General features: G+C 38.7%; 1 protein-coding gene across 3 annotated transcripts; it reads right to left on the bottom strand.

Moving 5' to 3' along the window:
- Window positions 1-58: 58 nt before the first annotated feature.
- LOC127565329 (mitochondrial carrier protein Rim2) lies at window positions 59-11,116 on the bottom strand. Of its 3 annotated transcripts, none has more exons than XM_052003345.1 (7): window positions 10,458-11,116; window positions 3,258-3,465; window positions 2,963-3,033; window positions 2,473-2,604; window positions 2,136-2,409; window positions 1,862-2,079; window positions 59-1,293 (listed from the first exon to the last, which is right to left on the bottom strand). In XM_052003345.1, exons 1-7 carry the CDS (start codon window positions 10,499-10,501, stop codon window positions 1,167-1,169), a joined length of 1,074 nt encoding a protein of 357 aa, XP_051859305.1. In that variant the 5' UTR covers window positions 10,502-11,116; the 3' UTR covers window positions 59-1,166. The 3 variants fall into 3 exon arrangements, with proteins under 3 accessions (XP_051859305.1, XP_051859304.1, XP_051859306.1); XM_052003344.1 differs by having other exon boundaries at window positions 3,237-3,465; window positions 10,458-11,115; XM_052003346.1 differs by lacking the exon at window positions 10,458-11,116 and having other exon boundaries at window positions 3,302-3,449.
- Window positions 11,117-14,927: the final 3,811 nt, after the last annotated feature.

Raw genomic sequence — 14,927 nt, 5'->3', positions numbered from 1 at the left:
TGAACGCTACACCCTTGACGGTTGACCGACTAATATATTGGTTGTAAACATACATAGGTTATTTTTAAACAAAAAATTGTATTTATTGATTTCACCATTCAATTAGATTGTTATCAAATATTCACAGTACTTTTCTTTTCGTTCTTTGCTCGTTATCAATTAAATACGATTAAAGGCACTATGCAATATAGTGGCAATATCATTACATTATAATCAACTAGTTAATGCACTAAATAAACAGCAACGTATCCGATAATAGTAATGATAGCATTAATTGTAACTAAAATATATATCGCATTTGAGAAAACTTAACACAACAAATTACGTATACGCTGCGTGGTGCATACCAATTCTAAAAATACGTTATGTGTACGAATTAAGTAATTACAAATAATATAAAGTTAAAGTAGTATATAAGTAGATATGGCGGCATCGATGTGTTTGGACAACTGATTTGCGCGCCTAATGACTGCGACCGCAGGATGTGTGTGCTTGCATATCCGGATTGTGCTTATTGCTAAGAACTAATATGAAGGCAACGACAAGTTAAATCATAAGTGGGCTTCTCTATTTACATATACAACAGATTCCGAGCGCTCTCCCTCACTGAACGTTGAATTTCAACTACAATGTACAGCATAAATATTTAGATGTATTCTACATTTCTATTTACAAGTGAATAAATATCAAAATATCAACCACATTTCATTTATAATTTGTAATTTTAACATTTTAACTAATTAGCCTTTTGCAAATTTTGATAAGGTTTCAGAATCATTTCAACATAAGTGAAGTCATTTTCAGTTTTCATTTCTCAATTTTTGTTTACGTACATATTATTTTGTTTTCTTTTTGGCCTTGACAATAATAATGACTACAGATTATAGAACATAATTCGTGCGTTCAACGTTTAACGTCTCTTTAAGTCTCTCGAGTTCGTTGCCTTAGGAGCTAATTAACGAAATTTTGCGCTCGTTGGTTAAATCGTCTAGAAAACCGCAATAAAATTAATATTTCAATATGTTTAATATTACATAATAAGTTGCAGCAGTCGCGTCTATATATATGCACAGATTGGGTTCCTCGCTGTTAACTAGTCCTTTATTGGGGGCGGGATTAAATAGGCGTGGCATTTGGTTCACTCTCTCGTTTTCTTGTGTTGTTCTTCAAAAATCGTAAAACTCATTCGACTTGTTGTTGAAGCGCCGCGTTAACACATAAACCACCGCCTCATATGTGGCCATCATAATGGCTGTGTTTGGAATTTGTCGCACCAGTTGAGTGGCCAAGCCTCTGCGGGAGAGAAACGTCAAGGCAATAATTAGTTCAAGTCCAAAAACTATTAATTAAGATTTTCACAAACATCAATTATCAGTTCTCATGAACTTCACACGCGTCTCGGTTACAAGTGATAATGAAATTAGTTGAGGCATATAAAAATGGTCAACAAATAGATACAAAATGCGTCGCAAAAGATTTCTTTATACTACTTGAATATAGAGGGGCGCAAATCGTGGGTGCTTCGTTATGATAACAAATTAGCATACAACAAACACGAAATTCGCATTCGCATTTTTATAAATACAAAAAGCAAACGTTTGAAATATTTATAAATAATATATACGTCTTTGGCAAGTACGATTCATGAATGATCATGATGATAGGAAATGATTAGAAAAAAAACCTAAGCTGGAGAGTTTATTGTGTTGTTTTTAAACTCAGAGAATCTTTAGGGAAAGTACTAAAAAGGGGTCAATTCAGACTAAACAAATGTCAAATGTGATTTCCGCTGGCTAATCTATATGCTTCGATTAACGAAGCATGATTGTAAATTCCCGTAGGCCTTCGGCTTGACACACACCTGTAGAGTCCGGCGCGTCCCTCCTCCTTCCACACAGTGTGCAATGTTTGCCAGAAAGAGTTGTATTTGTTGCCCTCCTCGCGCAGACGCGTTCGTGCCACCTCATGAGGATACGCTATGCAGGAGGCAATCGTCTTCGAGACGGCGCCAGCCATCATAAACTCAAGGAAATCACGTGAACCCTTTCTGTCCGTATGCCGTTGATTGCGTTGCTCCAACTGCAAGCACAGTTAATTGTTGAATTGCTTACGCAAATTGAACGGTATTTACTTACCAGCTTTGACTTGATGAACTCGTAGATGACAAAGTGTACCATTGTCTCGCAGATGCCAAAATAGCTGGCCGTGATGCCCTTGTAGAATGCCGCAATGCCGCCCTGGGCATATACACGTTCGATGCACTGTTTCACAGTCATTTGAACCTTGGAGTTGTAGTCCAGTTGCATTCGCGTCTTGACAAACCAAATGGGATTCGTCGCTGTGGACGAGACAAAGCCAGCACTGGCTGCACTCATGATGTGTACTAAAGGCGAATCCCGCTCAACGAAACTGTAAATAGAATGAAGATAGTATTTAAATGTGCTTTAAGACTAATAGAAGTGATGCTCTTACCCCAAACTGTTGAGTGTGTTCTTTGTCTGTGAGTAGGCGCAAAAGTAAATGGCACGCGAGGGCGCAACGCCCACAAGATTCGGACCCAGGCCTTTGAATAGAGCACGCGGACCTTCATTTTGGACAATGTGTCTGTGGATAGAATGGGTAATACATATAGATAGGTTTACATGTAAGATATGAGTGAGAAATAATACATTTTTCACAAATTCCAGTGTTGCGCGTTGAACTAAGTTGAAGTTCATTCGAGTTCAATTTTTGAGCAAATTAATGACTCCAGAAATGACTTTGGAAGTGGAGGAAGTGGGTGTAATTCCAATTTGGATTGAATGACAAAAGTGGAAGTCGAACTGGAAAAACAGTACAGCAATAGCACATGAATGTCCCTAACAGCAAATTTGTTCATTATCAAACACTATCGTTGATGCCCAAGCTTAAGCAGACTTTTCTGATTAGAGCACACTTTCAGAGATAATTTGCAAAGACTTACCGCAGACACTGTACAATGCTCATGGACTTTGGGGTGGTCGACGAGATGCCGCAATGTGAAATGGCCATAATCTGCAAAAAGCCAAAGAGATTGTTAACAATATATTTAACAGGAGATTCGATGGAAAAAGCAATGGTCATGAAGTGTTGTTTGCTGCTTTTGTTTGGTCGATTTTTTATCGGCGATCCATTAATGGCAAATAGCAAATAGCAATGGCAAATAGAATGGCGAGTGATCAGTGAGTGATAGGAATAAATAAAGAATTTGGTACTACCCTACGCACACCCCCAATCACCTGTGGCTGTGATCTGTTACGTAATATCGTTGTGCTTAGCTTACGTCGTTGTTCCGGCCTCAGCAGCTCGGAGGCGCCGCCATTTGCCGGTCCGCCAGCGGTTTCAGCAATTCGTGTCGACGGCGCCAAGAATGCCGTTGAGCTCTGTAGACGGGTCTTGACCACCTCCAGGGGACATGTCACCACCGCACCAACCGTGCCCGCGGATCTGCAAGAAGCAAGAAGCAAGAAAGGAAAACAAACAAATCATTTAGTATCGCTTGAGACATTATCTAAAAATACGCACAAGAAAATGATATTTTTAAGCGATTCTAACAAATTTCCTGACACGCCACAAATGTGCCAAATGTCGAAATATCAAGTTTACTTTTAAAAATAAAACCCATTTGGCAATTTCACCAAAAACATATGTAATTATTATTTTCTTTTTTCATTCTCCATAGCTTCCCTTAATTTATCGTTTCCATATGAAAATTGTTTGAATTGCGCACGAAAAGAAAACCCAAATCACTTATTGAAAATGAATTGAAAGAATTTCTATCGATACACGCTGCATTTGGAAATGCATTTGAGAATCAATTCAATTCGCTACTCGAACAATTGTTTACCACTTTACTTTGGCAAATTGCACGCTTTCGATTTGGATGATTACTTGCATGACTCAAATAGTATTACAAATTCAGTATAAATTAATTACAAAAGTGCATTTAGTGTTCTTAGTATTAATCATTCAATTTAAAGTGGAAACTTTACAAACAATTTAACTACAAATATCTATAAATCTTTCATACAACCAATCACCATACAAATTTTGGTTTGCAGCAGATTATTCACACCAGAAATATTTTCATTTTGTTATGAAAATACATTCGTTCTTAATGGCCCAGACCTTGGCTAATAAACCTACTGAAATAATTGTATTTGTTGTGGAAAGGGAACCTGTGATAAAGGAAAACATTGTTATCTATGGCAACAATGTTAACTCGTGATCTTTGCTGCAAATTGATTAAAACGTTCGCATAATTGGCGCTTGGCAACCAACAAAACGTGATGAATTTCCGTTGGCGTCAAAGTACAAACACATTCCTGCTATAATTCAACGTATATATCAACAAAATGTTCGACTCTATATACATACTGTATATAAATGTATTTTTGGCACTGACAAAAGCCCTTATGTAAGAGAGATAAAGGAAAACTTTTGTCGTTGATTGCATTTTCATAAATTAATAAATAAATTAAAGGGAAAGTTTGATCGATGGCAGCCAAACAAAGACTAGGAAACCTTCATTTAATGACTGACAAGAAAATCTCCTTTAATTCCTCGGAATAAATTCCATTATTTCCCTGTGTAAATACTATGCAAAAACAAAAAAACAAACACTTCACGCTGAAAGCACACAATACGGATTATAATTGCAACAGTCAAGTAGCTCTCTTTAGGTAGCATTCTCGTAATCTAAAGTCAAATACTTAAACTACCATTTATAACGTACGTATACTTAATGCGTAATAAAAGATATTTATATAATATAGATTAAGATACGTTTAATGGCAGGCAACCTGTTTAAAAGCATTAATTGACAAAAAAGTAATATACTTATATATATATATAAAAGGCACTTATAGATAGGGTTTGGCATCTGTTTCAATCAATAATAAGCTATTAACACAATATTAAGTATACGCCAGCGATAACACATTTTTGCATTATATGCAATTAACCCAACTTAATCGTCTTCGTATATATATCAGCAAAACTAGTAAACAGTTTCATGAATCTCGGCAAGATTGCAGCAGGGCCAACTGGAAACCGGTTTGCACCGGTCTCACGTTGACCCAATGATGATAACCTGCGCCTAGGAATGAACTATCATCGTCGGACAAAGCCGCGTGTGCTTATCAGCAACGTCGCCGGCCATCGCTGAGGTTTAACATATAAATATATGTATAGAAATAGATTATAAGTGGAATACTTATAGATGCAAGAGAGATACAATTGAAATCTGGTCTGTGTCTATGACATAATTGCTTTCGAAAAACCGGTAAGAACTCACGCCATATGTGTCTGAGATTTTTGTGGACTGCACTCCGCTCATCATTTCTTTGACCTCGGATGCTAAACTGATAGCGCTACAATCCCAATTATTCCGCCAATTGAATTAATAAATTAGCGCGGCAGCATTTCAGTATTGAATTTCATCATTAGCATGGACTGAAAGCTGTCACATCCGATGCGAAAAGCAGAGCGCGTGCTTAAGTCCCCAGACAGTTGGACAAACACGGATGACGTTGTGGCAATTGCCAGACAATTGATAAATCAGTTGAATACGAAAAGCAGGACTGACAAATTATAGCACAAATTTCATGTTAAACAAATGAAATACATATATATAGATATGTCAATTGCAGTCGAATGCGGACATCATTTTGCGAGCTTCCTCGTACGTTGCCAAAGTACAAGTGAGTCGAGTCTGTCTGTGTATCTATATCTACCGACTCAATGGCCTCTGCTACTGCCACTCATGAGTGTATTTTATATTATATGGTAAACCCAACCGGTTAATGGTCGATTTAGCTGTTTTTTGACTGAATCGCAACGCATTCGGAATACGCCACACGCGCCAGATAAGAGTGGAAAATTTGGCAGACCCAAAGCAAAGCAGGTGGCACTGAATCCCAGCATGTTCTCTACTAGAGATTGTGGTGCGTCATCTTCGGTGGCGACTTTTACTCCCGCTGAAATTGCGACACTTGATATAAATGCGCCTTTGGTGGTGGGCAAATCTTATCAACACATTTTATATGCTTTTTTTTGCTTTGGCGTTTCACAGACTTTTAATGGAATTTATTATCAATGACAGTCTATGCTACACTCTGTTGTCATACAATGGATAAAGTCCATTCGTTATTAGACGCCGGATACCAACTCAGACAACATTATGCTAAACTAATTCAAATTTGATTGAAGAAACTTTATTTCGTAAGATAAAGCCTTCATTTCGTTGCATTGTGAAATGCTCAAAGATTGAAAACAATACACTTTTATTGGTAATCATAAGTTTAGCAAGGTATTCGCGTGTCGAACATTTCTTTGACTTGCTTAGATTACGAAATCGATGGAAAGTTTCGCAAGTTTCATTATTTGTATGTGGGTCAAAGAGTGTCATGCAGTTGCCTCAAGAACATGTGAACGCAAAGATAACTATTGAGTAAGAATATATATTCTATTATCAAATAGTTTATGGTAGAGTCCATTATAGAATGGAAATGATTCACCTTCTATGCTAACTATGCTATCTGTTACCTTCTACATTGAACTTGGCACGAGACCTCCTCTCATTCTTATCGATATACTATGTACCACATACATATATATGATATTTTATTTTGTAAATAAAATTGTCTTCTTCTGCCCGACCAGACGGAACTTGTTTATTGAATGTGCCAAACAAATATGTATCATCTGACTATACGTATCTTATAGTATTTATGTATTTAAATGAGTTCTACACATCGAATGATACAAAACGTGCGCCCTTGACACAATTTGTGCACAAATCTTGAAATTAGTCGCGTTCCACATTAGCGAAAGAAAAGTGTTGCTCTTTTTAAGTGTATGCTCGGTTTAATGCCCTTCCTTAAAATCACCGAGTGAGCGAGAGGGAAGAGTGGGAAGTGTATTAACTGAATTGCGGCCTACGTGCGTCGACGCATGCAAACGAATTCATAAAAGAAACCTGATGAACAGAAAAATGAAAGATGCACACACCAACTAGAGAAAATATAAAATACAAATTCATCTCATGGATGCCCCTGCCGGCTATCTATCACTTGGTTGCACCTAATGCCGGGCTGGTCTATAAATAGCTCGACGAGATCTATTTAATCTTATATAACGTGTGGCATTGTTGTTTTGTCCCACGTCAAAGCTCGCACCGGTCACGCTACCCGTCTCTCTCTTTCTCTCCCTCTCTATCTCGCTTTAGCTGCCGCTAAGTGCATCTTATTAGGAATGTTGTTATTGCGGCTGCAGCAGTTGCCTTCAAATGAGTCAATGTGCCAGAAAGAGTTTGTTTGCCCCCCCAACAACGTCAACGTCGACGTCGACGACGACAAAAACCAAAACAAATCGAAGACCAGACCAGGCCAACGTTGCCTTCTTTGTTGATTTCATGATATAAAAGCAAAAGTTTTACCAACAACAAAGGCCATTCCAATGTTGTTGTTTACACTGTTTAATTTTAGCATACCCTGTAGTCGAGCATATCATTGAGGTAGGTGACAAACACAAGTATTCCTCTATATATAGTATATATTCAAATTCTATTAACCAAGTTCTAGTCTTCAAACTGAAGTAGTTTGATAAGATATCTGAGGATACTTTCAATTACTGCGCATTTCTAGAAACACCTCCCCTGCAACCTTGCTGATTACTAGAGTATAATCAACTAGATTATTGTGTGCAGTCCAAAAATAGCCAATTGAATAGAAGCAACAAAATATGTCAACGAACAAACATTAAACAGAGCAATGCGTGACACAAAAATGATGCACTTATATATTTAAAGTTAAAAATAGCACAAATTCGATTCAATTATATCTCCCATCGAGATACAGATAACTGAACTACAGTGTATATTATAGACAGGCAATTTGTCAAATGCAATTTGTATTATGTATCGTGCATTTCACAATCTTCTGCAACGGGAAGAGGCACTTGGATGTCTGTCAGTTTATTTATGCATGTCGTATGTATACTATATATATAGTAAATTATATCGATAAACTATCTTTATGCATGTGGGCAGCTGCAAGGTTGTTTTTTCCAAGCCGCAGCGATAGTAACGTGTGTAAACACGAGATACGGCTGGAAATACTTAGGAATAGATAGGACAACACAACACTCACTGCTTCTCTGCTTGTGTCGCACAGTTGGGTGTTGGGTAATCAGCTCAAGTTGCCAATTTGCGGGGGGTTGCAACAACTATAACAACAACAACAACAACTAGATGCACAACAAGAGGAACAACACAATGTGCAACGTGATTCCGTTTGTAATTTGACTTTTGCTTTGCATAGTATCCAACATGTTTACAAAGCAGATACAGAAAACCACGGAAAGACTTACTACTATTATATATACCAAGCACAGACAAAGTAGAGAATGAATACAGACTGCAGATAATACGTATTAATATCAAGCCGGCCGGCCGGCAAATTGTTTTTTAGATTTTGCTTTGCATAACCACAGAGAAATCCCAGAAGAACTCGACAACTGACATACCCTAGTTGAGGACGTTAGATCTATCTTTTTAATAAAAGTATTTGTTGAATAAAGTGTAAAAGAAATGAATATTATGATTGAGACTAAATCTGTATAAAATTGACTATACATCTGATTTTCCGTTGAATGCAATCTCAAATTTCGCTACGACTACAGGGTATAAAATTGCATTCGTATTGCCCCAAAGAATATGCGCGTTAACTTGAACTTGAACAAGTTAAGTTAAGCAGAAAATTACGTTCAACTGAAGTAGCGAGAATTAAGGTAAGCGAAGATTGTGAAATGCAGTTTTACTTATGGAAAATACTCGAAATAAGTATTTCGTTAAGATACAAAGAATGTAATCTCAAATACACAAAATAAACTGTCTGATATTCCCTAAGAAATATATATGTACGTATGTAGAATTGGCACATCTGGAGAGTGATTTATCAATGATCTTGGCCAAGGACAAATCAATTTACGCTCGGCTGCGAGAATTCGCCCTACTTGCAGTTGCAGTTCTCCTGTAAATTGTTTGCTAATTTGAGTGGAATGAGGTGTGTCTCACTCTCCAAAGTTATTTACAAAACTGTTGAATAAATGAAATTTTAAAGGTCGCTCAACCGAACCAACAGAGCAACACCCAATTGAACTTTAGTTACATGGCACGCAATAAGAGGCTCGTCGCACACCCGGAAATAAACCTTCCAGCCCCTTAATTCTCGGTTTATTTACTCGAAATGTGAGCAACAGTGAATTCCAATACGCGCTATACAAATAAAAAAGAACGTCAAACCGGATTCGCTTTAACTAAAGCCGACTGACAACTGATATGCCAGCTTGCTGTGGCTGTGTAGGGTGCGTAATAAAAACAAAAAACAATCACGAAAACAAAAACAATTAAATTAAGATGCAATTCTAAAAATAGCAACAACCAATGAGTAGCACAATATAATAATAACAATACAATGAAAGCTTGTTACTCGCAAATCAAATTAAATTCAACATCACCCCGCACACAATTGATTTATATGGGGTAAACTAAGCCACGCCCCTTCCCGTTTATACGAAACGAAAATCTTTTAAACTTATCTGTTGATGCGCCCCCCAAATTTGTGTATTTTTTAAAACTACGCAATATGCTTATTTTGTTTTTCTGAAATGTTTGCAAACTCGGCAAATTCTTCATTGCTACGAGAAAATGACAGAAAAGTGAAGCAGAAAGCAATCTAATCGATATCGATATATGGTTTACTTCATTTCGTTCAGCACTCGCAAATAGAAGAGTAGAAAGTTCAACAAGTGGTTCCAAATTGCAATTGCATGGTTCACAAAATAGTACAAGGTTCGCCTTCTAATGACTCCACCCAAGAGAAAATAGGCTTGACTTTGAGAGCGAGAGACACAAGAGAGAGCGGAATGCTGAGCTTTTTACGATCTTCTTCCTTTTCGGCAATGTTTTGGTTTTGTTTTGTTTTTGCGTCTGACCGTTTTAATTGACGACTTTCGTTGTGTGACGTTTATCTTGAATTATTTTTGCGCAGCGTGGGACGCAGCAGTTGTCCCAAAAATAATTTGAGCACGTGAACCGTGCATGTTGTTTCTACAGATGATTTTTATCTGCATACATAAATGCATGAGTATTGGTGTGCTTGCTGTTTGTCAGCTTTTCCTTCTTTTTGTTTGCTTTAATTTTTTTTTTTTGGCGCCATTGCCAACTTTCCCAATTGCAGCAGCAGTTCACACGTACAAACACATTGTATGAACATATGTATGTTAGTGTGTGTCTAGCTAATCGCAATTGCGACGTTGCGTTTGCCCAGCTCAGCTCAGATCAAGATTCCAACTAAAACCGGTTTCTAGTTTCGCCGAGGGAGGCGACAAGAGATAAGGCGCAATACAAACAAAAACAACAAATTATTTACACTTACCCGCCGGCTATCAAATGTATCAAAGTATCACGATTTTGGGACATAATCAAATTGTTCTTCTTTCTGTTCTCCTTTTAGTTTGCTGCGATGCAACCACACCACGAAAACTGATTGGATAATTAACGCGCACTTGAACTGCTTGTGAGCGCCAGCGGGGGGAAAGGCGGCTCTATTCCCGGCGGCTACGGCCGCAACACCGCAATGGAATTTTTTATTTTCGCTCTTTACGCGTTTTCGCTTTTGGTTTTTTTTTTGCAGAACCAAATTTACTTTATATTACTTCTGTCACTTGTTATTGTTGCCTTCGGGCGTTCTTATTTTGGCGCTTACAATGGTCACGGGTTATGCAACTATTTTAACAATTTTCGTGAAATTCTTATCGCACACTGATGACTTTGCAAAACGGCGCACTGCGCTTTTATTAATGTTGCAGCACTGTTTGTAAAACAATTACACTTTCGTCGATTTTATATTTACTTGTTTTTACAAAATTCTTACGCTACACGCAAACTTGATAAATATTTTTGTGCTTCTTTCGGCGAATTCAGAAGTAAGAGCGAAATAACATCCGTCCAATTTGGTTTCTCAAAGTAGACTGAAACTTAACAGTTCGCCCATTGGACTTAACAGCACGCCTTACATTTTGTTTACATATTATATTGCGGACTTCAGGAAAACAGAATATTGTTTTCAAGTTAATTAATTAATTATTGTGATGTATTTATAAATAAGAAATACTGCTTTTAATGGACACTTTCAAGTCACATTAAATAAAATTTAAAAAGCTTTTAAAGAACGTGTTTTGTTTAACAGCTGTGTTGAGATGTGACCGTTAACAACAAATAAACGCCCAAAAAGTTATACCAAAATTCAGTAAGGCCGATACTTGACATGTCTTTATGGTCACACTGTGGCCATGAGGCTTATCGATTTCAGGCGGATATACGATATTATGAGAGCGCCGATAACATAATTTGAAATTCAACTAATAATAAAAAAATAGTTAGAACCGCCATTATTTCTTTGAAATTACGTTCTAAATTTACAGTTCGATTAAGTGATTAAACATAGTGATGAATTAAAAAATGAAATTAATTTAACGGAGAATACGCATATTGGTTAGGACAATATCATTAAATAATATGGATAAATTTGTAGCGAAGTTTAAAAAATTGTGTCCACCACGATGTTTAAATTTACGCGCGCACTTTGAAAAGTCGGAGAATGGTCACTTTACATACGAAATATTGCATTGGCGCCATCTTCTTTGCATCAATATCTAATGGCCTAATAATTTATTCATGATGCTTTTGACCATTTTGGTGCTGTTGGGATGTGTCGTGAAATAAACATTCCCCCAATTGCAAATGAAAATAACTCTAATTGCCAACTGGCAAGTCAAGGTCGATGCTTTTTTTTGTTTTTTCTTTGGTCATGCTGTCACAGGCACGTGTGTGAGAACAGTGTAGAGCACAGTGTCCCCAAAGTGTGCAGCTGTTCTCGCTGTCAATTGTTTTTAAATAAATACAAATTCCACACAGCAAGAAACAATGTATTTGTAAAGGTAAAACTGTACTTTTGTTGTACGGTGATTTATGCATATTTGGAATAGCGCAACAATATGTGTATATTATATTCATATTAAATAAAATAGCCGATACATGCATGCAATGCCACTGCGGCGATTTACTTGACCCTGACATTAAGAGCGTTTAAGCCCGCTCCTTCCTCGCTGACGAGTTTGCCGGCTTTAATGTGGAAACACGTGCCAGTCATGCACGTTTGACCATACAGTATTCATGCTGGCCAACAGGCACAGTTGTCCAACAGTTTCAGTTCAACTGAAACAGAAACTGAAACTGAAACAATCGTAGAAAATGGCAGCAGTGCCTGCTTCCGTTTTGCCCGCACAACGTTACGTATGAGTAATACGACAACGATTGCTGCTAAAGCTAATTAAAGGCCAGCCAGTCACCAAACTCCACGCCAGGCCTAAGGCACGACCTTGGACGCCAAGCCAAGTCGACAGTGGCCCATAGTCGTTTGTCAACCGACACTGACGACGGCTCTTTAATATATTTTGGCCCCCATTCGAAGCCAGCGAAGGATATTGTTTCTTTTTACTGTTTGGGCTTGTTGTATATGGGCATTTCATTTGGCAAAGCATTTAATAAACAAATTTGGCACATTTTACAGTCGAGTTAAGTGCGAGTTTGAGTTGGAGTCGGAGTTCTATGGAGAGAGGGTTGAAGGACACGCTTACGCAAATGCCAAGCAAACACCTGCCAGGCCCATGGCCCCAAACTCTGCAGAGTTCTGCTTGTTTTATATGCTTAGTTTTGCCTTTTACGACTGAAGTTTCCTTGGAAATGAGCGCATCGAATAACGATTCGCGTATCTGTTATAACAACGACAACGACAACCAAACACACACACGCTCACACTCACACACTCATAGAGAGGACGATCAACACCACGCGTGGTGCGAACTGTCGGCAAACAAAAAAAATATACTATATTGTATTTTTCTGTGGGGTAGGAGACGTTGTGGTGGCACTCTGGCGTCATTTTTTTGTTTTGCGTGCTAAGAGCTGTGGGGCTTGCGTGATTCATGATGCATGTGGCAAGGCGACTTGTTTGCCAACTCCAATGCAACACCCAACGTTCTTCTTTTGGCGCGTCTGTATGTCTATTTTAATTACTGTAACTGAAACTGGAGCTGTGACTATGACTGTGTCTGTAGCTGGCAACTGGAACTCGAATAGTTTTTGAATGTCGCCACTTAAAGCCAATAAAAATGTCAATCTCGTAGAGACACAGCTAGAGACACGCACACCTCACACCGCATTCCATAGCGACCTTGAGCCGACAAACCCCCTGCAGCAATTGGTCATCCATTTGAAAGTGGTTCCATCCCCCTTCCCCTGGGGTCAAAAAGAAATGTCGATTAAAATGATTTTCGGCTGCTGCCTCACAGCTGTGCGGCATAAACAAAACAAATGAGCATGAGCGGAGTAAGAGAAAGCAAGCAGCAAAAAAGAGAAAATGGGAGAGAGAGAGAGAGCGCAAGGTAGGATACGGTATTTGAAATTTATTATTTTGAAGTTTGTGTGGGATTGGATTCCACATACATTACTCTCCTTTCTCTCTCGCCGGCGACACGTGCACCTCGTGATGGCGGCGCTATACGTGGCGTATACGTATTGCGCTGACGCCGTGGCCATTTTGCCAAATGTGTTTTGAAACGCATGCAAAATTGCCGCTGCCGCTGTTGTTGCTGCTTTTGGGGTGTACAGTTGCGCTAAGCAGCGCAGCGTGGCCAGCGTGAAAGCAAAGCAAGCCGAAACTCCCTAGCCCATGGATGTGAAGGAGTCAGACGGGGGTTAGAGTTATGCGGACATACACTCGGACGATTATTGTCGTTGTTGTTGTTATTGCATGCAGCAACAATGCCGAACTCTGCTGCTCTCGCTCTCGTGGTCTATGCGCTCGCTCTCTTTACTGAGAGAGTAGCAGAGTGAGAACGAGCCAGAGCGAGAGAGAGTGACAGTGACAGTGAGAGTGAGAGCAGCTGCGAAGTGCGATGGGCAACATGTGAGCGCGCAAAAACACAAACACAAATGCAGGCGGCATTTACATGTGCTGGTAACATGCATAAACAACTGGCCAGCATAAAACGAAGACACAATACACTAATAGGGTAAAGGGAATAACTACTTAATGTAGAGCAATTATGCTTTCTAATAAATGAATGAAATGATAATGGATAAATGTTACCATATTTCAATGTGAATATTACTTGCTTAAGACATCTTAGTCTATAATTATAAAAGAAATGTAATAAAATATATATTTTATTACATTATGTAAGTTACAAATTTAAGAATTGTTTCCACTGAGAATTTAAGTGTGTAGCCTAAAAGTAGGCAACGAAAATTGGTCACATTTCCCTACAGCATTGAACTACGGCAAATTGACAGCTTCAAACTGATTCAGGTAGCGAACGTGGGCAAGATGATTAATAAGATTGTTTACCTTAAGGGCGATGGCAAGCAGCCTGACGTAGTCGAAGCAGCCACAGCGAGAGTAGGAAAAACAAACCGACACGCAAAACACGAGACGAGGACGAAGACGAGGACACAGACGAGAGCCGAGAATAACGACAACGACAAGAACGACAGCGACAACGAGAAGAACGACAACAACGACAGCGGCAACAAGAGCACCAACAACAAAAGGCAGGCGTCGGCAATACGACGATGACGACGACGTTGCCACGTTGCAGTGTCGATTCGCAACACTCTCACACACACATACATATATTCGCATACATGTACATAATTATAGAAACTTGTGGCAACATCTGGTTGTGCTCCTTGGATTCAGAATCAGTTCGTTGTCGTCAGTCAGTCAGATTAGTTCGGTCTCTTTTGCGAATAATTCCAGAACCACACAGAACACAAACACCTC

Source organism: Drosophila albomicans, chromosome 2L (genome assembly GCF_009650485.2).
Source record: "Drosophila albomicans strain 15112-1751.03 chromosome 2L, ASM965048v2, whole genome shotgun sequence".
NCBI classification, from domain to species: Eukaryota; Metazoa; Arthropoda; class Insecta; order Diptera; family Drosophilidae; genus Drosophila; species Drosophila albomicans.
This window is presented reverse-complemented; position numbering and strand designations above follow the sequence as displayed.